General features: G+C 45.0%; 2 protein-coding genes across 2 annotated transcripts in view; both read right to left on the bottom strand.

Moving 5' to 3' along the window:
* ttn.1 (titin, tandem duplicate 1) overlaps nucleotides 1–11,829 on the bottom strand; it is a 136,947-nt gene extending 125,118 nt beyond the window's left edge. Inside the window, exons 1-8 of the mRNA XM_034573345.1 lie at nucleotides 11,607–11,829; nucleotides 11,132–11,273; nucleotides 10,878–11,046; nucleotides 10,215–10,446; nucleotides 9,193–9,477; nucleotides 8,772–8,891; nucleotides 8,088–8,276; nucleotides 4,544–4,594 (exon numbers count right to left, since the gene is read on the bottom strand). The gene's annotated coding sequence lies outside the window, so the exon portion shown is untranslated. The remainder of the gene's footprint in view (nucleotides 1–4,543; nucleotides 4,595–8,087; nucleotides 8,277–8,771; nucleotides 8,892–9,192; nucleotides 9,478–10,214; nucleotides 10,447–10,877; nucleotides 11,047–11,131; nucleotides 11,274–11,606) is intronic.
* LOC117754562 (titin-like) lies at nucleotides 17–24,254 on the bottom strand. Its single transcript, XM_034573481.1, is given in 38 exon segments — nucleotides 17–2,786; nucleotides 2,788–3,590; nucleotides 3,593–3,847; nucleotides 3,850–3,958; nucleotides 3,961–4,171; nucleotides 5,341–5,497; nucleotides 6,169–6,441; nucleotides 8,088–8,276; nucleotides 8,772–8,891; nucleotides 9,193–9,477; nucleotides 10,215–10,446; nucleotides 10,878–11,046; nucleotides 11,132–11,273; nucleotides 11,607–11,801; nucleotides 12,414–12,674; nucleotides 13,185–13,445; nucleotides 13,547–13,810; nucleotides 13,915–14,175; nucleotides 14,271–14,531; nucleotides 14,695–14,958; nucleotides 15,044–15,316; nucleotides 15,616–15,882; nucleotides 16,234–16,512; nucleotides 16,597–18,293; nucleotides 18,827–18,995; nucleotides 19,097–19,261; nucleotides 19,348–19,568; nucleotides 19,765–20,006; nucleotides 20,112–20,339; nucleotides 20,634–20,779; nucleotides 20,907–21,049; nucleotides 21,212–21,421; nucleotides 21,540–21,612; nucleotides 21,843–22,101; nucleotides 22,765–23,025; nucleotides 23,408–23,515; nucleotides 23,624–23,830; nucleotides 24,231–24,254. Coding segments are annotated over 38 exon segments (12,099 nt in total). The 3' UTR covers nucleotides 17–371.
* Nucleotides 24,255–24,491: the final 237 nt, after the last annotated feature.

Raw genomic sequence — 24,491 nt, 5'->3', positions numbered from 1 at the left:
TGTTTCGAAAGAAAAGAAAGAAAAAGACAAATTAAGATGAAACAGAGAGGAACGGTTCTACAGAAGGTGGTGATGAGGTGAACCTGGTGACACAAAGTGATCCTGTAGTGACTGTGGAGGAAGAAAATGGTTTTAGGTTTAGGATGAAGACATGAACAGGGATACTGTGATAAAGAAAGAAGAGAAAACGTGCAAAGAGGAATGGAGCAGGAATGAAGGATGTTTAAAGAAATGGAGTTTAAGGTGCCTCCTGTGAAAGAAACAGGATATGAACGTGATATGTTTATGGAGGAATGATGAGCTGTGAGGGAAAGAGGGAATATTCCTGTTGTCTGCTGAAAAACCTCAAACCTCCATATTTTATTTTGATTTTAACTGTGTAGATTCAACTTGTGAATACAACTTCTGGTTCTGATCAAATTAGAGTTTTGAGGTTTGCGGACAACAGAATGTGCTGAGTTAGTTGATGATGATAAAGAATTGTCCATCATCAAACCTTGTGAGGCCACAGTGAGTCTTGAAGACGTTGTCGTCCTGCCGACTTCGTTCTCGGCCTCACAGACATATTCTCCTTGATGCCTCTCCTTCACAACCTCGTTGATAACTAGTGTGTATGTGTTGTGGTCTTTGGAACACTTGAACTCTTTGCCAGATGTTAACAGTTGCCCATTGAAAAACCAGTTTACGTTGGTGACATACTTTATGGTTGCAGTAAAAACAGCCTTGCCATTTTCCTCAGCATGAATGTCTTCCAGAGACTCAACAACAACAGGATGAACTACCAGACTGTCCGAGGACTCACTGATTATGATCGCCTCTGAGAGATACTCCTCTCTGGTTTCTGTGTGGACAAAAGTGTCCAGTCGTTGTTGGGCCACAGAGACAGTGACCTCCCTCTCTGACTTCTGCGTCTTACTGCTCACCTGTTTAGACTCATGGATCTCTGATCGACTCTGAGCTGTTGCACTTTGGAAAGATGCCCTGGCTTCAGTTCTAACGGCTGCAGACTGAGACACAGCAGGAGGAAGCCCAGCTGCACTCTCTGCCACCATCACAGTGGCCACCACAGATGACAGCACCTCTTTAGATGCTGCTGAGCTGACCAGCACTTTGTGAGGCTTTTCGATCTGCATGGTACCTGGCTGCTCTGATGTAAGACTTTGTTGCTCCTGGAAAACCATCGCATGCAGAGCGACCTGGAGTTCAGACCTGAGGTCAGCTGTCTGAGGGTATTCACCCACAAATGACAGATTGATCTCCATGGGAGCACCCGGGTTTGTGATCAGATAAGTGTGCATGGCTCGCTTTGGTTCTCGTTGAACCTTCACCTCCTGCACCTCCACTGCCTCTAACCTACCCACAACATCAGCCAGTAACAGCGGCTGGTCAGTGGCCACAGCAGACTGCAGAGCATCTCTGAGCTGACAACGCATATTCACATTAGATGGTTTTGGGATCTGAATCACAAAGTTGAGCTCTTTAGGTAGAGTCAGAGCATCCTGAGACTCGTGGACAAACAGGATTCCTTTAGGCTGCTTCATCACGCTGACGGCTGAACCTTTAGATTTATGGATCTCAGTTGACTGCTCTCCAACAATCACCTGCTTTTCTTCCAGCAACACAGACTGTCGGACTGACTGTCCCTCTTGGATCTGGACTGCAAAGTCCTGCTCCGCAGCTTCTAAAACAGTACAGCTTTCAGTGGCAATGCCCTTCTCCTCTATGAAAACAGGCTTTTTGGGGATTTTGGGTTCAACTTTCATCTCAAGCCTGAATTTCTCATCAGTTTTAAGACTAATGGTGTGACCTTCCTCCAGAGTCTGAGTGTCTGTGACATTCAAAGACTGCATGATTTTCCAGTAATCCTCTCTCTGGACTAGCGCCCTCTGCTGTTTCATGTCAGCAGAGAAAGGCGTCTCCTTCGGGAGCTGCATGGGCTGAGAGGAGACAGTCAGGATGTTGGGAGGTCTGGGCTCTGTGCGATGCAGTGACTGATCCCTGTTCACTTTCAAATCCAGTTCTTTGTGATACGATGCTGTGATCTCTCGTTTCTCCTCTGAGGTAGCTGCATGCCTTCTACTCTTTTCTTTTTTCGGTATCGCCACCTGTTGGTCAGGTTTAGTGATAGTAAGTATGCCTTCTTTTGGTAAGACTGATAAAGAATTAACGGACTGAAGGTATTTTGTTTGTGGTATCTCTTTCTTTGGCTGAATTGATGTGGCGTCCATCTTTGTTGTAAAGTCTGAGGTTGTCTCACAAACAACAGTCCTCTGCTCTTCTTGAGTCACTGAATGCACCAGAGTCGGACTCGTCCTTGTCGCTCCCTGCTCTGCCACAGGCTTCTTGCTGCTGAACCTGCCCTCAGACTGTAAAACATTCTGGTCACTGATAACCTGCAGGTTCAGGAGTCTCTCGCCCTCTCGCTCAGGCTGCACACAAACAGATGAATCTATACCTGGCACATGTCCGACCTGTTCAGCCCGGAGTTTGTATTTCTCTTCAGCAGCTATAGCTGACTTATACACTACGTCTTCACATGGAATGATGCTCTCATTGCTCTGGTCTATGAATGTTTAATTCCTGCTCTTTTCGATAAAGTCACTGTAGTTTCACGTCACTGGAGCGATGACTGGTCTATACTGCTCTTTCTCAATGACAGGTTTGGTAGCCGAGCCTAAAGCTGGTAAAGGCTCAGAGTGCCTCTCAGTGATCGGCAGTTGCCCTGTGGACTGAGCCGAGTATAAAACTTTTACCCCCTCTGTGATTCTAAAGCTCTTCTCTTCCTCTGGTCCTTTGCACCACACCTGACCTTTCATTGAGGAAGGGTAGAGTGGACTGGATTTGGGGACCACTAACAAACTGCCTGGGCTCAGTGGAGGTCTTCATATGTTCTGGAGCCCGGTCCATCAAGACCTCAGCTCTCACTGTGGTGAGCGGGAGAACCTCTTCAGATGTAGCCGACATGAGTTTCGACGGCTGCTCTTTGGCTAACTCAAGTTCGAGTAGCTCAGGGCTGAGAATCCTCTCCGAGTGCTGCTCAGTGATCTTTTGTCTCTCGTGCACTGAAGACAAGAACGTGGCCAGATGAAGCTGTCTCATAGGAACAGCTGAGACCTGAGGAGGACAAGTAGGAGCCAAACAAACCCTCTCCTGTACTTCATGAGACTGCAACACTGCTGCCTGCTGGGGGAGCTGCTCTCGATGAAGAGTGGCAGCCGAGATGTCAAGCTCTCTTAGCGTTCCCACCTCTTCGCTGGGAATAATCTGCCGGTCGTCAGTACTAATGGTGTAAATCATCTGATCAGACCGGCTTCTTTCCTGCTGTAACCTGGATCCTGTGGTTTGTTCCGTCATGGATATTTTCAAACCTTTAGTTTTCATCACTATCGACGTCTCGTCCTGAACCTTCTCCCTGAAAACCAGCAGCTTGGCAGAACAAGACTCCTCCCCATATTTGTTGGAGGCCTTACAGGTGTAGAAGCCACTGTGTTCTTGTTTGATGCTCTTAATATTAATGAAACCTGTCCCATCTGGATTGTTCACAATGATACAGAACCCACTGGGCTGAATGTGGATGCTGCCTTTGAGCACTGAACCTCAGGGAGTGGATCTCCGGTCACAGCGTACCTAAAGAAGACCTCACCTCCCTCACACAACTCAACACACTCCATTGTTTGAATGACTTTGGGGTTTCCCAGTTGTTCCAGCAGCTTTTTCCTCTTGTTCTTGTTTTCATCAGCTGAAACATGCAGGTAAGATGTGCAAGTGGATTGACCAAATCTATTGCTGACTGTACATGAGTACTCTCCTTCAAACTCCCTCTGAACTTTGTCAATGACCAAACTGACTCATCTTGCTCGCGAATGAACGTGTACACTGATGAACTGGTTATCGTCTGCCCGTTGTGGAACCACTGGATCGTGGGTTTCGGGAAACCAGACACTTTGACAGAAAACACAGCACTATTCTTCCGACAGTCACAACTGTCGGAGAAAGTTTGCTGATGAAAACTGGCTTTTCTTTTTTCTTCTCCAACGAGCTTAGGAAACGTTTAGACTCTGGTTTGAGTTCAAGTGTTCTGGTTTTGTCTGGAACCTTGAGGCCGGTGAAGAACGACTGCTGTGTTTCCTCTTCCACTGTGACGGTGGAGCTAGAGAAAGCTGAGTGAAATAATCACAGTTTAAAATGAAGTGAGAGACTGAAAACACGAGTCATCCTTATTCTGGATGCTATGACCCAATTTCCCAAACATGCTGCCAAGTCTTTAGATTTATATAAGAAAAAAATTATTAGGAATTCACTAATAAAGACCATTGATATGACTTAAAGCCCTGAAAACTATTCACAGGCAGAGCTTGATTTTGGGAAATTAGCTTCTGTCGTGTAAAGAATATGCACTTAAAATAAAAAACATTCATAGATACAAACAAATAAACAAGAAAAACATGAATTTCTTACCATCACAACCTGAGCACAATTTAAAGAAAACACATTCTGAATAAAAACTGGGAGACAATGGCCAAACATTCCTGCTGATATTTACCTTTTATTTCCTCCACGACCTGAATCACAGGTTCCTTCTCCACTGCAGTGACTGTAAAGACACAGACGGTGACAAATTAAAAACTGAACTGAACATTAACTCTCATCTGGAGCAAGACAGTTAGAGTCAGTGACAGGTCGTGCATCCATATCATCATTTGTTTGGCTGCTGTCCTCTAACTGATGCTCATGCTTTCTGTCGGCCTTTAGTGAGCAGCACCTCTGGCTTCTGGAGAAATGCTCAGTGATATAAGTGTCCCTCTCTCTTTATCGCTGTCGGTGGTTTAGTCGGTAAAGCAAAGGTCATCGACCTCCTCTAAACACTGAGGTTAAGACCCTGTTGAAGAAGTGATGCCTGGTTGAAGGCGTGTGCGTCTGTTGGCTGTGTGGGTGGGAAGCAGTGTGGATGAGTGTGGGCCAAACAGAGCCCGATCGAGCATAAAGACCAAAGCATGCAGATGCCAAACCTTTCATCACTGTGCTGCTCTCAGCATCCCCAGCTGAGCTGACAGTTTTGCAAGGTGTGAGATTCCCCGTGTCCGGATCTCACATTGTTAACATTTACAGAGCACAGGGGGTCGTCGTGTTTCAGAGAGAAAGACAGCAGAATCCTCAAAATTCAACCGTTGTAAAGCCACGTGAAAAACGGAGTGGGAAACCCCCTTCATAACACATAACAAGGAGCCGCAGTGTCTGTTTCTGCTCAGCAGCTCAGGGGGGAGTTTGACCAGGAATTCGGGGCCTCGCTCGTCATGAGGCAGAACATCAGGGAAATACAGGTGGCTGATGAAACTGTACGGTCTCTGGGAAGATGGAGGCAATGATCCCAGCTTCTCCAGCGCCTCCTTCTTGTCTTGCTCAGGGGGATCTCTAAGAGTCTCCCTGTCTGCCTGAGACACTTTGCGTACAGAATCTGTAGGGATGGGGGTTTCTGCTGTGAGATTTGCTTCTTTAGCTGGGTGAGAATAAAGTTAGGGAGAGTAATTAGGGGTCAGACTATTAAGCTCTAAACTCTAAACACTAAAGGGGGTTAGTAGGATGGAGGATGAGGTTAGTGAAGGCAAAGCTGGCGACAGTAGGAAGAGGACAAACGAGTTTAGAATCTTGTTATCCGATTACACTGAAGGTTACAGGCTGAGAGGAAAAATATTAAATCATTGGGGGGTGGGGGGGGGGGGGGGGGGGGGGGGGGGGGGGGGGGGGGGGGGGGGGGGGAGGGGGGGGGGGGGGGGGGGGTGGGGGAGGGGGGGGGGGGGGGGGGGGGGGGGGGGGGGGGGGGGGGGGGGAGGGGGGTGGGCAGCAGGAAGAGCAGCGGCGGGGTGGGATGGGACCAGATGGTAACAGACTGAATGAAAAAAAAAGATTACCACCTTCAACAGTGAAGCCGGGCAGAAGTAAGGCTGTTCTGGCCATGGTTGGTTGGTGGGCGGTGCAGCGGTAGCATGCCCTGGTCCGCCACATAGACAACACCCTGGATGACCAGGGACAATGATCCCTGCATCTCAGAGCTCCTCACCCGCTCCATGTCACCAGGCTCTGGCCATTAAGGATGCCATCAGCCGACCCGGTGAAGGGCTGGCCCGTCGAAACGTGCCAGCTGAACTCGGCATCTCGCCGTTTTTGCACCCGGAGTAAGTCCGCTCATCTCCATCAGCAGTTTGGGGCTGGCTGAGAGTTTGATATCAAAGCTGCTCTCGGAGCTCGTCTCTGAGCTCATGCTCTCCATCTGAATCTCAACCGTCCTCCAAGACACGGAGGAACTCTGAGAGACCATCTGAGTAAACTCAACACTGTGGGCTGTTTGTCCCACGGACACAGAGCTGAAACTCTGAGCCTCCAGCCTCTCACTTAGCTTAGCATCAGCCCCAGCACTCCTCACACTAGCTACGGCTTTTTCATCTGGGCAGTAAGAAAGAGTAGAAGAATTAGGTCAACACATGATTCTGGAGACTCCTGCACGTTACTTGTGTCACATCTTGTTTGCAGGTGGAGCGTTGAGGATCAGTGGAGTGGACAGTGGCTGGTTTCCGCTGTCAATCATGCAAGTTTGACTGGAGCCAAAATTTACTATCGCAAAAAAAAATCTAGGGCTCGTGTGCGGGGAAACCCGTCAAGTTATATTTCCACAGCTCGGTTGTGAGCATGCTGCATTCCTCTGAAATAAAGATCCACATGACATAAAGACGTTCCTACTGTTAAGAATCATGACGGAAGAGAAGACGTCATGCAACACATCAGATTATCACCCGTTCACAGATGAACTCAGATACAGAGCAGACGACAAACAGATTTGTCTTGCATGACAACACCGACAGAAAGTTTAGTTTAAAATCTGAAAGTTTGAGGAGGCTGAGCAGATAAAGTGTCATCACTGCAGCGCTGGTTGCACAAAGGTCTTGTTGTGTGTAGAGATATGATTCTCAGTTTTAAAACGAACACTCACTGTATATAACAATAATTCATAAATGAGCTCGGTTAAATGACTCAATGACAGTGTTTCCTGTTTCCTGTCGTAACCTGCGTCTCAGTGGACGCTAGTGTCATCTTGTTAGCGACCAGTGTTAGTGGACATTAATAACAACAAGCTGCTAGAACTCATGGCAGCTCCACTGAAATCCAAGAATGTTTTGTTATTGTTGCTAAAACAAATTAATTTGGAGTGAATTTTCCAACTTGCTTGTTTTGACAGAGCGGCTAACAGTTTCCCTCTGATTTTAGTGTTTGTGCTAAGCTAGGCTAACATATCCCAGACCTGTCTCTGTACTGGACACACAGAGGTTAAACTGATGTCCATCTTAAATGTTCTTTTAATATACAATTTGATTGCTCGTTAGCTAGCTCATGTTAGCCTCCTTGTTAACCGAGCTAACAAACTGTAGCAGTTAAGCATGTTAAATCGTTGTAAATGTTATAATGTTATTACGTTGTCACTGCTGACCACTAACATGACTGTTCATCCTTGGTTTCTTCAGGATTGACAGAGCTAACAGTTTGTGCTAAGCTAGGATAAACAGATGAAGCTGATATTATTAATTAATCTGAAACATTTGACAGTCATTTAGGTTATTTACCTAAACTCTCTGTGCGACCAGCAGGAGGCGATCTCTGCATGCAGCTTGAAGGACACATGCTTGAAACCTCGCCACTCCCCCCTGCTGAATAAACGTGATTTGTCCAATAGATTTTTGAGTTTATTATTTTAGTATGAATCATGCTATGGACGTTTTCTCCGTTAGCTTTGTCAGCTTCAGGCCCGGAGGAAGGAGGAACAGATCTGTAGTTACAGACAGAGATGATGTGATTGATCAAGTCAATAATCATTGAAATTAACTGACTGATCTTAAGAACTAAACATGTTAGTACGCTACCAGCCAATCGTGCTGCAAGAGAACTTTAGATGTAGTTTCTAACGTTGCAGAGGATCTTTGTCTCAAGAAGTAAACATCATCCCTGCTGGTGTCAGTTTGACTGAAGCACACGGAGCGTGTGAAGGTCCGACAGTAACAGTTTCACCTGAACGTTACATGAACACCTGACAAACTCACCATCGATATTCAAAGATGCCTCACATGTGACCATTCCTGTAGAGTTTGTGGCGACACATGAGTACTTTCCTTCGTGGTCGTGGAGAACTCTGGAAATGTCCAACTGGCAGGTGTCACCATAATGAGACATCCTGAAGATGTCTGAGTGTCTGAGCTCTCTGTTGTTACAGAACCATGAAATCTGCAGATCTGGAAACAGCATTCGTTCACTTAAAAACATGATCTCAATTTATATCCACTTCACTGAACAGAACACATGATCATAAACAAAATGTATTAAAACTCTATTAAAACATGATAATGTAACATGTTTACACCACAGACTTCTTCAAATATCTCCGATATGAACACTGCCATCTTGTGGGGATGAAATCATTTGCAGTCTGTGCAGTAGTGATCGTGGATTGGCGCCATGGTATCGAGGTCCAATCATGAGTCAGTCTTAGCTGTCAATCATGACGTCTCAGTCAGTTTTTATATCATCAAATTAACGAATTAAAGGTTAACTAAAAATAAGGTTTAAAACCTATACTTCAGCCAGCCACCAGGGGGAGATCAAGACACTTCGGTTTCACTTTTGGGAGCCCTCATGTCTTCCATCTTTATTTACAGTCTGTGGTCTGTACATGTGTATCACTGCAGTTTAGTAAAATAAGATCCAGAAGGGGGAGCTGTTGTCATTACCTTCCCCAGACACAGTGCACTGGAACTGGGCAGAGTGTCCCTCAGTGACCAGGACGTGTCTCAAGGGAGTGACGAGGACCGGAGCTGCGACCCGAGCCACCGTCTCCGTCACCTCAGGAACTACATATGAAAAAAAAGATTACTAACAGCTCTGATCTGATCTAATCAATCATGTTATTGATCAAGTTTACAGACTCAAGATTCTCTGCTTTCATAAATTAAATTTTTTTAAAGACACAAATTTAAGGAGACTTTTTTCATTCTTTATGTTTTCTCAATGTCCAGGTCTAATGTTGAATGAAATTTCAACACCAGCTCAGCTGCTGTGAAACTGTACGACAACACACACGTACAATTTAAATTCTCAATCCTGATGAGAACAAAGGTTCCAGCAGCTCGATGCGTCACTCGGATCATTTACCTTCAACAGTGAGAAGAGCCGAGCTCGTGGCCTCTCCATAGTCGTTCCTGGCCTCGCAGCTGTAGGGCGTGGCGTCCTGGGGGAAAACTTCCAGCAGCAGCAGCGTGTGCTCGTCTCCGTCGTGGAGGAACTTGCAGTTTTCGCTGATTGACAGAGCCTGAGAGTCCTTGTACCAGGACACCTGAGGCGCAGGGAGGCCGCTCACCTGCACCGAGAAGCGAACCGATCTACCGGACATCACGGTCTGGGGCTGCACGTGGCGGACGATCGCCGGAGGCTCCGGCACTGAAGACAGAAAAGTGACAAACGTTTTCCACAAGTGATAATACAAAGTACCTGAAACTGTCACTGTGGTCTGATTATGAAAATAAATACAGTTAACTTTCATTTCTTATCACATTTATCACCTTCATATATACAGAGCAAAAGAAAAAAGATGTAGTTGTATTCTCTGTGTCATGTTAGATGGTGAATATTAAACTTTAGTAAAGTTTCATAAATAATAAAATCCTTGATGTTTTGTCTCACACATGATCGTCAGTATCAAAAATATAAAGATATATGAAGATCTCAAAAAGTAGTGTAAGAAACTGAGAACTTTTATATGGTGATAAAACTTGTATCTTCATCCTCTAAATGTTTCATCATCATCCGGTTATTTTTTATAAAATTAGCATAAATATATTCAGTTTGATGCTGAACTCACAACCTAATGTGAGAAAACAGCTGGTAAAGCTAATGCTAGCTATGTAGCGGTAGTAAAAACTTAGATATAGTCTCTTTAATACAAAGTTTCATACATAATAATGTGTATTGGACACACCACACAACACACCCACACACACACACACACACACACCACACACACACACACACACACACACACACACACACACACACACATACACACACACACACACACACACAAACACAGTCAGGTCTTTAACCCTTGGGTTTAATCTCATATTCACGTATCATATGTTCAAGCAGGTTGAGTTGTGACGGCAGCTCAGAGTTCTTACGTTTGACGTGGAGGTTCATGGTGCTCTTGTTTTTCCCGGCTAAGAAGGTGTACTCGCCGGCGTCGCTCCTATACGTCTCAGCGATGGTGAGGCGGTGCAGCCTCCTGATGGTGGCGTAGCTGAACCTCTCCTCCACTGAGAACTGGATCTCCACACCGTTCCTCATCCAGCGACCGTCCACATCGTCCTCATTCACCTCGAACTCAAAGGTCGCTCGGAGTTTCTCAATCACCTGAAAACACAGGTGGAGGTGAACACCTGGAATTTCAATTCTGAATAAATCTGCTCCAGAACATTTTCATTTCAGCAGAATTAACGATTTAAAATTAATTTTTATTTTTCCTCATGAATTCAGAAAATTAAAGAAAAACATTTTGAATTAGTAATAGTTAATCTTCTCAAAAGTAATTTATGTGAGAAATCTCACCTGATAATTTTCAAGTCAAGAAAAATCTTCAACCAAACAATGGAAAATGGAAAATGGAAAAACAATGTCACCCACATTTGAGTGTGGATAACTGAGCTGGTCCATGTGGGTCTCGACCGGGTTTGGACAAATGGTTGGGTCACATGGGGTGTGCCAGCTACTTGACTTTTTACGCTGCACTTGTCTGTTATAGGCAAAAGCATCGTGCTCTAGTGTCGATACATATGTGGACTCACTGTGATGTTTCTGCTCGCAGGCTCGGAGATTTTGACATCTCGTCCCTCAACCACCAGGTGCCCCTTGGACATACTGGATCCTGCCACGGCGGTGTATTCTCCGGCGTCAGACAGGCGGACTGACGGCAGAACCAGACGGTGCAGGAACTTATCTGAGGTCATTTTATATCTGCAACAAACAGAGCAACATGAGAAGGTTTATTTCATGATATAGGTTTTGTTGGTGGTTTTACCTGCTGAATATTAGCAACTACCTGTCAGACATCTCCAGCTCCTGACTGTCTTTCATCCACATCACCTGGATGTTTGGTTCAGAAAGTTCACATTCAAACGTCGCCCTCTTCTTCTCTGTGATCTTTAGGTCCTTCAGATGTTTGGTGAACTCAACCACACGAGCTGCAATGGAAACAAACACCAGGACTGACGTAAGAAACCTGCATAAATGTGAGCTTCAACATCCAACTCCTGTTCTCTACGACAAGGTAGATTCTTCACAAGGTTATAAAGGTTCTACTCGACTTTATGAGGTGCTCATGGTCATGTTCTCTGAGATTTCACAAGTCCTTTAAGTGGTTCAGAACGCTTTAATGGTGGTTCCAGATGTCCTAGGGGAGACTCTAAGGTTCCTTTAAGAGTTTCTTGTGGTGATTATTTTGAGGCTTCAATTGCTCACTCAGGGGGTGGATTAGAAAAATCACAGATGTTAAAGTGAGATAAAAAATGTCTTACCCTCAACATAAAGTTTGGCTGTGGTCACTGCAGAACCAGCCATGAAGGTGTATTCAGCACTGTCTCCAAAATGGACGTTCCTGATGCACAGAGTGTGCGTGAGCTGTCGACAACGAGCCTGGCATCTGTCTGTGGACCGGATCTCCACACCGTTCTTCAGCCATTTGTACGCAATTTCCTCGTAGTTAATGTTTACTTCAAATGTCAGAGTCTTTCTCCTGAGCGTTCAGGTCTGCAACATCGTCGCGATCACAATCGCTGGAAAACAACAGAAGTGACAGTAAGTTCCCCAACACTTTATTGGGATTGTTATCTATCTAATTTTCATTTATTTGAAGATCTCAGCCCTTAATCAACACCTTAAATTCGGATTTATTCATTTGAAATATTCCACAAACCCACAAACCAGGTAAGTGTTATTAATGTGTTTTGATTTATGTAAAAAATATTGTACAAATTTACATTTTCTGTCTTTAACAAATTCATTTTAATGTAAAACCAGGTTTGAACACAAATGAAGCAACTTAGTAAGGAAAGGAAAGTAAGGAAATTAATATATGGTTAATATTGGGGAACAGAGGAAAGACAGACAACCCTTAGAAGTTTAGTGTTTTACATTAATGGACAAATTAAAGTTACTGTTGTGTTTTCAAAGGTGAATTAATGGTTTATCAGTTAATGATAAACATTAATAAAATAAATCAACCTAAAGTTGTTTGAACAACTTTAGGTTGATTTATGTAGAAATTAATTGAGATATTTGAGGGTCACAGGTCAAATGAGTGAAGACTAAACTTTAGAACTCACGGCTGACGGTGAGCGTGGCGGAGACTCGATCGTTGCCACAGATGAAGGTGTACTCTGCAGAGTCGTCCCTGCTGGTGTTCATGATCTTCAGCTGGTGAAGTTTCCCTTGAACCACGATCCTGAACTTCTCGCTCATCTCGATCTCCACACCGCCCTTCAGCCACGTGGACGGGACGTTGAAGTGAGAAACCTCACACTCGAACGTGGCCACCTGAGTCTCTGGCACCTCCACGCTCTTCATGGGTTTGGTGACTTTCAGAGCTGAGAGAAAATGTCAGAATATTTAATACCAATTCGGACATACAGCTTGTTTAAGATATCAGCACGATGAAAAAAGAACTGTTCAAGTTGTCACACAAAATTTAACTTGGATTCAATTGAAACCTAAATAAATGTGAGATGGTTCCTTATTTTCTAAGATTTTATGTTTCCAGCATTAAGGTCATTATCGAGGTCGTCCATTATCATCTGAAAATCCTTAAAAAAAATCACCCTTATAAACATTTTAAATCACCTACAGGCCTGAATGCTGGTTTTCATGTGCCAATGAAAGTGTAATAACTTCTGTGGTAACAAGCTTCAAATGAAATGAGCAGGTTAACATCAGCCAAGTGTAAATAAGATCCAACACTGTGTAACCACTGCTGAATCTTCTTGAATAAAAACAATGTGGCTGTGTCAACATCCTCGATCCCAACTTTAAATCAACTGAAAAACCTCAGGTAACAGTTCAAGGTAATCGTTCTTCATAAACTTGGTGATGATACTAACACTCGACGATGAGGCGCGCGCTGCACTGCATGTGTCCAACCACGGCGGTGTACTCTCCCTCTTTGCTGTTGTCAACATTGTGGACAATCAGTTTGTGTGTCTTCTTCTCAGAGAGCATCCCATAGTGCTCGTTCGGCCTCAGCTCCATTTTGTTGAACATCCATTTGACCGGAATGTCATCCTCGGAGATGCCGACCTCGAATATAGCGCTCGCACCCAACAGGGAAGTCACATCCTTTGGCTTCTTTAGGATCTTTATTGCTGTTGGAAAGTATTTTACAGTTTGTTGTGTAACTGAACTTCTTTACTTTGTTTAATTTGTAATTAATCATTCAGAATGTGATGAATCAGTGGTTTCTTACATTCAACGTTCAGTCTGGCATTTGCAGACAGTTTTCCCAGTTTAAAGGAGTAAACAGACTCATCGTGTGTGGTGCAGTTATTGATCTTCAGGGTGTGGACGGTGCCTTCGATACTGATCTCGTATTTGTTGCTGGGCTTGATCTCAACACCGTTCTTGATCCACTGTGCTCCCCTCACATCTTCGTGGGTGAGCTCCAGGATGAAAATAGCGTCTTGAGTCTGGACCACGTTCTGGTTCTTCAGGGTCTTCTTTACCTTCACAGCTGTGGAGACAAACATCATGATTAATTATTGGTTTTGGAGCTTTCTATGTTTATGGATCTCAGCCTAAGGGCTGTGATGCTCTCCTTCATGAAGCTGGACTTACCCTCAACTTTCAGGGTGGCGGAGGTCTTGGAGGTGGCGACCTGATAGGTGTACTCTCCGATGTCGGTTGCTTTGGTGATGATGATGACGAGGCGTCGGACAGTGCCATTCACCTCGCTCTCAACGTTCTCGTTGAAGTCAACGGACTGGCCGTCTTTCAGCCACTTGCCCTCAGCAGCAGGGTTGGCGACCTCACACTCCAGCACGGCAGTCTGGGAGTCAGCCACCACCAGATCACGTAGAGGCTTCTTGATAGCGCCACCTTGTGATGGTTGATGTTTGGTTAAGTCAACAGGATATTGGGATATAAAGCAGCTCTGGTGTTGATCAATAATCTTAGAAAACTCTGTAACCTACCTGTCACAGTGAGAGAGGCACTGCACATCTTCTCACCGGCTGCAAACATGTACTCGCCCTCCTCGTCCTTCATGGCATTCATGACAGTCAGGGTGTGGCGCTTGTTTTTGGATTCCATCTTGTAATTGGTGCCTGCTTTGAGTGGCTGCCTCTTGAAGGTCCAGAAGGCATCTATACCCGGGTGAGATACCTCGACCTCGAAGATGACGTTCTCAGACTCGGAGCATTCCTTGTTTTTCATCGGGGTCACAATCTGGACAGCTGTTTAGATGAAACAAGACGTGAGACAGTCAATGAATTATCAACAACTTTTCATATTCACATCAATAAAAATTGTTTAATTGTTGTTAAATGTCCAGCAGATGGAACCTTTGATTCAGTAGCAGCTTCACATTCCAGTTTGGATGAAGCTCGTGTAACTTACTCTGAACAGTAAATCTGCAGCTGGTATCAGCTCGGCCAACCACCAGTTTGTAGTGTCCTTCATCAGAAGCGTACGTCCTGTTGATGACCAGACGCTGCTTGGCTCCTTTCGCCACCATCTGGATTCGGCCGCTGGGTGTCAGCAGTTTGTCGTTGTGGAACCATTTGACTGAGCTGATGTCCTGAGCGGAGATCTTGGTCTCCAGAACGGCTTTGGTGCCCTCAATGGCATTTGTGTCCTTTAGTGGTATCAGCACTCCGATAGCTGCAAAGAACATTCAAGTGTTTTGTTGTTTTATTGAGAAGAAAGAAATTCTTTTAAAAAATAACAGGATTTTGAGGGGACTCACTCTGAATGATCAGCTTTGCAGAGGTTGAGATCTCCTGAGCGGGAACAACGAAGGAGTATGTTCCAAAGTCGCTCTTGTTGGTGTCTTCAAACAAGAGTCTGTGGGTCTGTCTGTCGATAACAATGTGGACTCGGTTTGAGGCTGTGACAGGCTGCCCGTTCTTCATCCAGGTTCCTTCAACATTCTCCTGGGAGAACTTGACCTCCATCTGTGCAATGTCGCCCTCGCAGACCGTCAGGTCAGTCAAAGGCTGCATGAGGGTCACTGGGCGCACTGAAACATCAAGACAAACCCGTCAGGCACCGGATACATCCAGAATAACACTCCTTAAATACTAACTGTTTTTAACCTTTACATCATGAGTTAGCTCATGAAACGTTATAAGGGCTCATCCTCTGGCGAGCAAGAAAAAATCAATCTGTTTATGGTTTTAACTATTTTTGTAAATCAATGAGAAAATGCCAGGAAAGGAAACAACAGGTAAGTACAGAAGGAAATATAAATCTTTGGGGTTTATTCTCTGGAGAACACAAACCTCTATGACAAATCTCATTTGTTACTACGAAACTTACATTTCATCTTGAGTGAGGCGCTCGTCTTGAACTCCCTCACTTTGAAGGAATAAGTTCCTTGGTCCTCCTTCTTGACGTCTTTGACAGACAGGGTGTGTCTTCCACGACGGGAGGACATGACGTATTTACTTCCGGGAGACAACAGCTTTTGTCCGAAAAACCAGCTTCCTTCCACATCCTCGCGTGACACGAGACACTCAAACTCTCCGGAGTATGTCTCCGGCACCTCTGTACTCTCGAGTTGCTTCAAGATCTCCAGAGGGGCTCCTGGTTACGACATGACAGAGACAGGACATCAACATCTACAGTCAGACACTTGGATACAGTGGTAAAAGAAACTCATGTTGCATCAGGGAGCAGATCCAGTTTCTCCACTTGCAAACATACATATTTCATAAGCTAAGACTTTACAGTGGATCCGCCCAATCAAAGTAAACATTGTATGTAAACCTCAACTAATTTGATAGATTTTGCTAAGAAATCTTAATATTTTAAACAGATTATATTCAACCAATTTAAACCAATGTTCAGATATAGTTACATGTGCTCCCTTGTCCTTCATCTCTCAATAAAACTGTACCACTGAGGTATCGTCCTCTTTAATGAAAGACAACCCACCTTCCACGTTAAGCTTTGCAGTCGTCCTGACGTCTTCGTCAATAACAACACAGGAATATTCTGCATCGTCCCTCATGTCGATCGTCAGCACAGACAGGAAGTGAACCTTTCTGTCAGAGTGCATCCTGTACTTGTCTCCAGAGAAGATCTCCACATTATTCTTCATCCATTTGACCTTGAAGAATGGCTCGTTGGTCTCACATTCAAAGGTTGCCATGGTGTCCTTCTCCTTGGCACTAATTTCCTCCAGTTTCTGTGTAAATGTGATGACTTGCTTTGCTGCAAAAAGGGCAACAAAACCTTTGTTAGAAAACACACAACTTGAATGTAGAATAACAAATGAAAGTTAGAGGGATGTGCTACCTTGCACCAGCAGGAAAGCGTGGCTTGAAGTCTCTCCTGCAGTGTTTGAAGCTTTAACCATGACGCTGGCAGAATCCTCTGCTCTGACGTCTCTGACCACCAGTTCACACACATGATCCTCAGGCCAGTACCAGTAAATACGATCAGACTTCTCCAGCTGAACACCGTTCTTGAACCACTGGCACTCAGGTTCTGGTCTGCCCACGACTCTGACTCGGAACTTAACTTCTTCACCTTGTGCTACGGTCTGGCTTGTGATTCGTTCTAGGATCTTAGGAGCTTCCATACTGACTGAGAGCTTGACTCTCTCTGGTTTTAGAGATTTGGCTGTAACTTTGCGGCGCTCCTCCTCCTTCTTCTTCTCGGCCTCCTCCTTCTTCTTGGCGCGGTGAAGCAGATCGTCCTTTGTTTTCTTCAGCAGATCCTCATAACTTTCATCCTTCTTACGTGCCTTGAGCTCCACCGCGGTGATGGACTCGTAATAGCCTTCCTCTGTCCTACGCTTAAACTTACCCCTCAGCTCCTCTGACTCCTCCGTGGATTTCTCATGGACGATTCTCTGGGCTTTCTTGAGCTTGACCACCTCTTTCACCTGAGAGTCCTCTGCAGGTTTCTCAGCCTTCACCACCTCGAATTGTGTTTTTCCCGGTTCAGGTGCAGCCTCGGCTGCCTTCGCCTCAGGAGCACGACGCAGATGTGTTCTAAAGTCCTCTTTCTGCTGAATCTCCAGCTTTACTGTGTGCTCGGCTGAGCCCAGGTTGTTGTCTGCCACCACCCTGACCTCTCCTGAGTCATAGGACTTGATTTCAGTGATCTCCAAATAGTAAATACCATCATAACGAAGTCTGTATCGCTTGCTTTTGCGGATAAGTTGTCCATTGAGGTACCAGTTAACTTTGGGTGCTGGATAACCGGTCACCCTGCAACGGAATCGAGCAATGTCGCCTTCAAGCACTCTGGCTGGTTCAGGAACGAGAACAATTTCAGGTTTGGACTTTTCATATTCGTCGTCAGCACTAACTCCATAGGGTCCTCCCTGATGAGCTTGGCGCTCCATCTCATCCATTCTGAAAGCTCCCTTCCTGCCTTCAGGAAGCTGACTTTCCTCAACAAGACCCTTCTCATCCTTGACAATCAGGGTGGCCGAGGTCTGGTCGACTCCGAACTTGTTTGTGGCTCTGCAAGTGACGACACCACTGTCTCTAGCGTAAGCAGCTTCATAGTCAAGGCTGCAGTAGCCAAACTCATTGACCATGCGTAACCTGTTAGCAGCAGCCAGGGGTTTGCCATCGTGCAGCCACTCCACTACCATGATGGGGTCACCAATAGGGGTCAGTCTGCACTCAAAATGAGCAGGACCGAAACGCTTCATTCTGATAGAGGTCAGCTTTTTCTTGAACAGTGGTTTCTGCTGCTTCTCTTTGTCGTAAAGGTCGCCCTCCTCCCACTGCTCTTGACCATATCGCAGATGAAGGGGCTCCAACTCCGGAGGAGCAATATCCTTAGCCTTGTATGTTCCTTTGGGAATAATAAGTTTTCTCTCTGGTTCAGGTTCAGCATAGTCCACCTCCACATTGACTCTGCAGCGAGTGGTGTCTCTACCAGCCTTGTTGATGGCTGTAGCTGTGTACCAGGCGCTGTCTGAGCCAACGGCTGAGGGAATTTGACATTTGGCCTCTCCTCTGGCTCCTTCAATCCTGGAAAAGGGATTTGTTATGTTAGCTTTAACTTTTGAGGATTTCTATGACAACAATAACATTACATTACTATTATTCTCCCAGGGTAACAAATCTAGACTGAGGTGATGAGTCAAAGTAAGTGCAGCCAGTCCAGTCTTATTTTGTTATTTTTGCCTTTTTCTAGTTATTAGTCATCATACATACAGTTCAAACTGTTGTACTCTGCACCTTCTTCTCATGATTAAAACTCTTGGAATAAATGACCAGAAACCTGAATCTAGGGAAATCTACATGTTCCTCTGTTTCTTCTGCTCAAAAGATTGTAATGTTTGTAAAAGTGAAACTGAATCAGATCTACTCAGTTTTGGAGTTACCAACATAAGAATATGCAAATAAATTTTTTGTTGGGTCTATGGACTGAAGAAATTAACACACAAAATAAAAGTTGGTTATGAGTCATTTATTTGACAATTGTAATAAATACTGTATGTGAATAAGTGTTGTACCTTCAGTTTACTGTCTCTCTGTTAATATGAAAATATCAAACATACCTGATGTTGGGGTGCTTGTGTGGTGAGATGATGTCACTGTTTTTCAGCCAGACAATATCAGGCAGAGGGTTTCCCATGGCTCTAACAGCCAGCTCCACCAGAGTGCCCTGTTTGACACTGATGTTCTTCAGCTTGTCGGTGAACTGAGGTCGCACCAACGTTTCTTTAGCTGAGAATACAAGAAAACAAATTGTCAAGAAAACTTAAAATCATTACAGTAATCTGCTTCTAAATGACAGAGAAGAGTTGTGGTGGAAGTAAAAAATGTACCATCGACAGTGAGAGTGACGGAGAGGGACGAGCGTCCAGCTCTGTTCTGAGCGATGACTGTCCATTCTCCAGAATCTTGTGGCATGGCAGGGACAATGATCAGGGACTGGATACCGTCTTCTTTGACTACGATCTTGTGGGTGTAGTCACTAACCACTTGTTGTCCTGATGAACAAATTCTAATTATTGTCACACCATCAACTCCAGTTAAACAACATGGTATATGAATATTTGATCTGTGTTTTACTCACCATTGTGGAACCAGTAGGTGTCGGGCATGGGCCTGCCAACAACCTTCAAGTCAAATCTGGCAGTTTGTCCCTCAGAGCATTTACATGAGGTCGGTTTCACAACAAACACAGGTTTGTAGAGTCTTTCCAGTTGAGCCTCATCTGTCTCATCGAGACGGCGGGCGGGAGAACGGCTGGGAGAGCGACCAGGTGAGCGGCTCATAGAGCGAGGAGAGGTGGACCTGAGAAAGAGTTTTCAGTTTGAAATGTGTTGACAGGAGTCTGATTTATAGTGAATGTGTATTACTGGAGCCAGGAGTAACTTATACATACTTAAATAACGTTTTTAATCAGTTTGTATTTTGGTGTCCACCACCTCCTGTGGAAAAGATCTGGCTCTTTAGCTGCTAATGCTCCAGCTAAAAGGTTAAGACTTACCTGATCCTCTGCATTGCCGGCTGTGGTGTGTATCTCTGAGGTGTTACAGCTCCGGACGGCTCCACATAGAGTTTCCCAGAGCTGACGGCATTTCCCTTCATGTTGGTGGCGAAGGCGGTGTACACGCCCTCATCCTCAGGCAGCACCACTGGCAGGCGCAGGCTGGCTCGCCCATCCTGAAGAACCTCCATCTGGTAACGGCCCCCAGGCCTGATGCGCTGGCCGTCTTTGTACCAAACGATCTGGAAAAAGACAGAATTTTACTGTGAGACCACTGTGGAGAATTGACACGTTTAAATTTCTCATAAACATTTAATATTTGTTTATTAAACATAAGTACTCTGTACCTTGGGGAGTGGCGTTCCAGCTGTTTTGCAGTGGAAAGTGACGCCCATTCCGTCAATGATCCTGTAGTTTTTGACCTGAGTGTCGAAGCCCGGCTGCACGGCATCTGTGGGGGTGGCGGTGACCATCAACTCTCCGTCCTCTGTCACAATCTCTCTGTAGGTGATATTCATGATGTGGAGCTCGATCTCCTGGATTATCCTCTGCTCGATGGCAGAAAGGTGAAATTCCTACCCATGTGACAAGAGATCAGGTTATTCTATTAACCATGACTGTCAATCACTATCAATCAATCAATCAATCAATCAATCACTATCTGTTGATAATAGCTCCTGGTTATCAAGATTTGTCTCTTTTTCAACTTCATTAAGAATGAATTTCTGTGGTTGCATCACATGAATCTGTTTCTGGATCTGTATCTTAATCTGTATCTCCAGGTGGTGGTGGTTTCAGTAGATGTATCGACCACAGTGACACATAAATAGCATCGCTCAACCCTGTTACAAGACTCATAATGATCTCACCTGTCCTGAGATAATGGTGGTGGTTATCTTCTCCATTGTCGTAACAACGACGGGGGGGATGTCTCCCACTTTGGGCTCCTGCACCACTGTGGTCACTTCAGTCTTAAAGGTTTCTTCCTGTTTCTTTATGTAGGCTTCGTATTCATCTGTCAGAAAACAATCGTCACAGGAAACTAAACACATCTTGAAATTATTTTGTTCTGAAGTTCTAGAAGACATAACTTCTCTTCTCTTAGTTCTTAGTTTACATGGATACGATGGTAGATCACGTACCTTCCTCCAGCAGGTTGGCTGAGGCTGAGACTTCTCCGAGCTGATTCTTCGCAAACACAGAATATTCTCCGGCATCATCTGCGAAAGTCATGGAGATCTCCAACCTGCACTCTCCTGTCTCCTTCTTGTAGGCGACTTTGTATCTGATGGACAGTGAAGGGGTGATGACTAGTGATCCCCTGCAGGCTGCAGTGTTCATTACAGATGCCTTATTCACAAACATAATTATTTTAACTGTCCTGACAGACATTGAGTTGAAATATAAAGTTTGTCCTGAAGATAGAGCAAAGAAAGAAAACACAAACCTGTATCCGGTAGTGAGCGGTACGCCGCTCTTCTTCCAGATGATGTGTGGCTTGGGGCTTCCGCCCACCTGACATACAAATAGGACGCTTCCTCCCTCCACCAGCTTCTGAACGCTGGGTTTCTCGATGAAGAAGGGAGCTGCGGCAGCACTATCTGACTCTGCCATGCTCACCTGAGACATGGTTTCCTCTTTGGCTTCTTCGGTTACACTGGAAACACAAATATCATTTTAGGATTTTCAGGGCCGAGCTCACATTATACAAATAAATCAGTTGAGGAATTGGGGTTGATCAATGTTAACTTTAACAAAGTGTCTGATGGACTCACAGTTTCTCCTGAGCAGTTTCAACATGTTCGGTGATGACAGCCATCTCCTCCCTGCTCTCGATGTCCTCGGACACTGAAAGAGAGAGAGAGTTGGTCTCAAGAGGAAGGCACCATAGGCTAATGATTAGATAAACAACTAAGAGGTGAAGGACTTCACAAAGAGAAAAATCTAAAATGAAAAGAGAAGAGGCTCCACGTAACCGAGAGGATTTTCAGAAGGATAATGAAAAATGTCCATTTGTGATGTGATAAAAATCAATGTTTTCTTCATCCTTTTCCTTCTATCTTACAGTTTGTACTGACCTTGGACGAGCAGGTAGCAGGAGGTGCTGACTGTTCCCGCCTCGCTGGTGGCGGTGCAGGTGAAGCGGCCGCTGTCTTCAGCGAACGCTTCACGGATCACCAGCCGGGCGAATCCACTCTCATAGCTGATCTGGAAATCGATGGAGCTCTCGATCTTGTAGTCCTCTCTGAACCACATGATGACCGGTGCAGGTTGACCGCTGATCTGACACTCCAGGGTCAAGGACTCACCCTCTGTCACGTTTGTGTTTTTCAAGCCCTTTGTACAAGGTACAAAAATTGTAGAAAATGTCATATTCCCAAATCTGCGTGGACAAATTTCGAGGTTTTGGGGAGAACTATGCTACTTACAGACACCAGTGTGGGTGGAACCACGGCGCCACCTGCAGAAGGTACGGCTGCTGCCTCCACCACCTGCCATGTAGTAACAGACTTGTTAGCACAAAGTACCGCAGCAGATTTTTCACTCAACCTTAAAATCCACAACATGTTCACACCGACAGACGACAAGACTGAGAACTTCACGTCCATGTGAAGACAAGACAACACAGCACAAGAAGGTGATGAGCTGAAGAGGTGAGAATGAAGTTGTCAATATCATCAACAAGCAAGTTGAAGTTATTATAGGAACTTTTATCCTAGATTTGAACAGAAATCAAGAAAACCAGACTTTTGAAAAATGTTGCCAGGTGCGTTAGCTGCTTTTGATCTGAGTAACTAGTACTGTGGATCAAAATGTAAAGTTTGGTGCTGAAATGATCAGAAGCGTCACTGAATCAATCTGCCCCTCAGACTCAGCAGAAGATATCTTGCTCTGGTTAAAGACACTTTTATTGCTGATTAAGTAGAAACGATCTGACGTTCTTCTGCTCGTCAGGTTTTCTTGTCCTGCTCAGTTCAGGACTCATACGAGAGCACAAACCTGGGTTCCCCAGTCTTCATACATTCTCTCCATGCCCCCCGAACACACCACCCCCGTCTGTATCTCTGCGCCATAATGACTCTGATATGTGTCGGGGAAATCTTTGAACGGCGGAGGTGTGGGCTCTGGCGTCCCTCTGGTCTCATGCACTCTCCGAGATGGACTGGCAGACTTGACGGGCTTGATGATCTTTCGAGTGGCGGCAGAGGATGAAGATAACTCTCTCTGCAGAGTAGCGATAGCGGAGCCGGCGATGGAAACCTGACCGAGCCAAAGAAGAGGAACAGCCACACCATCATCAAGAAAAGGTTCATTAAGTGCGTGTTAAACCACAGCACGTTAGTTCTATTAAAGCGATGATGGAGGAAAGTGAAGCTGGATTAATAAATGACAACTGCATTTAGTTTGTGTGAAGAAAAACATATTGTTATTATATTTAATCACTCCGGCAACACCTCACAACAACAGGCAGTAATAATGTCGGACGCTTTTTTCTAACCTACTTGTTAAACAGCCTTAATCCATCATGGCTAAGTTTAGCGTCCTTTTCACTCAAACTGCTAATGTTAGCAGTTAATAATGTGTGTTATTGGTTTTAATTGGTTTTGAATGCAGATGATTCTCTGCTGTTGCCTCTTCTTACCTCAGAGCTAGACTCAGGTTTTGGGACAGAAACTTTAGAAACTGTGAAATGTGGAACTGGAGACGAGACCAGACCAGTGTCCACGTGGATTTCTGTCGCTTTCTGAATCTGGAGCAGCCAACAGAGTTCAGTGTGTTACAACCAGAGCACGACATCATGAAAGATTCACTGTTTTACAATAGATAGAATCATTTGGTGTCACTCTGCCTATCTAACCTGAGGCAGGGCCGGTTCAGGTGTAAACTGAGCAGTTAGCATCTGTTCTCTTGTTGTCCAGCCGCCTCCATACTGTTGGTCAGCAGCGACCTGCTGCCTTAACTCTGCCTCTTCAGCTCCACCACCCTCCACGGGCTGACGGACACGAGCCAGGTCGACGGCGGCCATCACTGTGGCCACCGCTCCAGCTCTTTGCCCCCCCACAGCCTGGAGACACAATGAGCAGCACATAGATCTCAGGACATCCACGACAGGACGGAGGTACAGTGACAGGCAGGAACACGGGGACATGTCTTACTATTCAGCATCCTCAAATTATTCATTGGTTAATTTTAAACCTTACATATTATTAACATATATTCTGAACCTGGATTTTCTTTTAAACACAAATACAAAATCAACAGTTGTGTGAACATGTACACGTGTTGACACAACAACAACAACAACAACAACAACAACATGCTTGATTATCTGTTCAACATGCAGAAACAAAAACTGTGAAATCAGCAGAGAAGAAAAAACTGCTGAAGAAATGTGACGTGAAACCACAAAACTCCAACAGAGGGAGGAACTGTGAAGCTTCAGCTCGTGATGGAACAAGAGATACCTGCTCCTCAGGCAGCCTGGTCATCGGGCAGACACCTTGGTCAAGGCTAACACCTGAAGGAGTCTCTTCATCAGAGACATCTCTGTTGTGAAATGTAAAAGTTCCTTCATCTGAATCAAGGAGGACAACCTCTCCGTTTGAAACTGGTGACAAGTCTTTGTGGTTAAAGACAGAGGAGAGATCCACAGCGACGTACGACGGACTAAAACTCACTGTCTCGTCATCACTCACATCGCCTGATGAAACCACCACATCACTCTC

This window comes from Hippoglossus hippoglossus, chromosome 21 (genome assembly GCF_009819705.1).
Source record: "Hippoglossus hippoglossus isolate fHipHip1 chromosome 21, fHipHip1.pri, whole genome shotgun sequence".
Lineage (NCBI taxonomy): Eukaryota > Metazoa > Chordata > Actinopteri > Pleuronectiformes > Pleuronectidae > Hippoglossus > Hippoglossus hippoglossus.
Note: the sequence above shows the minus strand (reverse complement) of the source record. Positions and strands in the feature narration are given on the sequence as shown.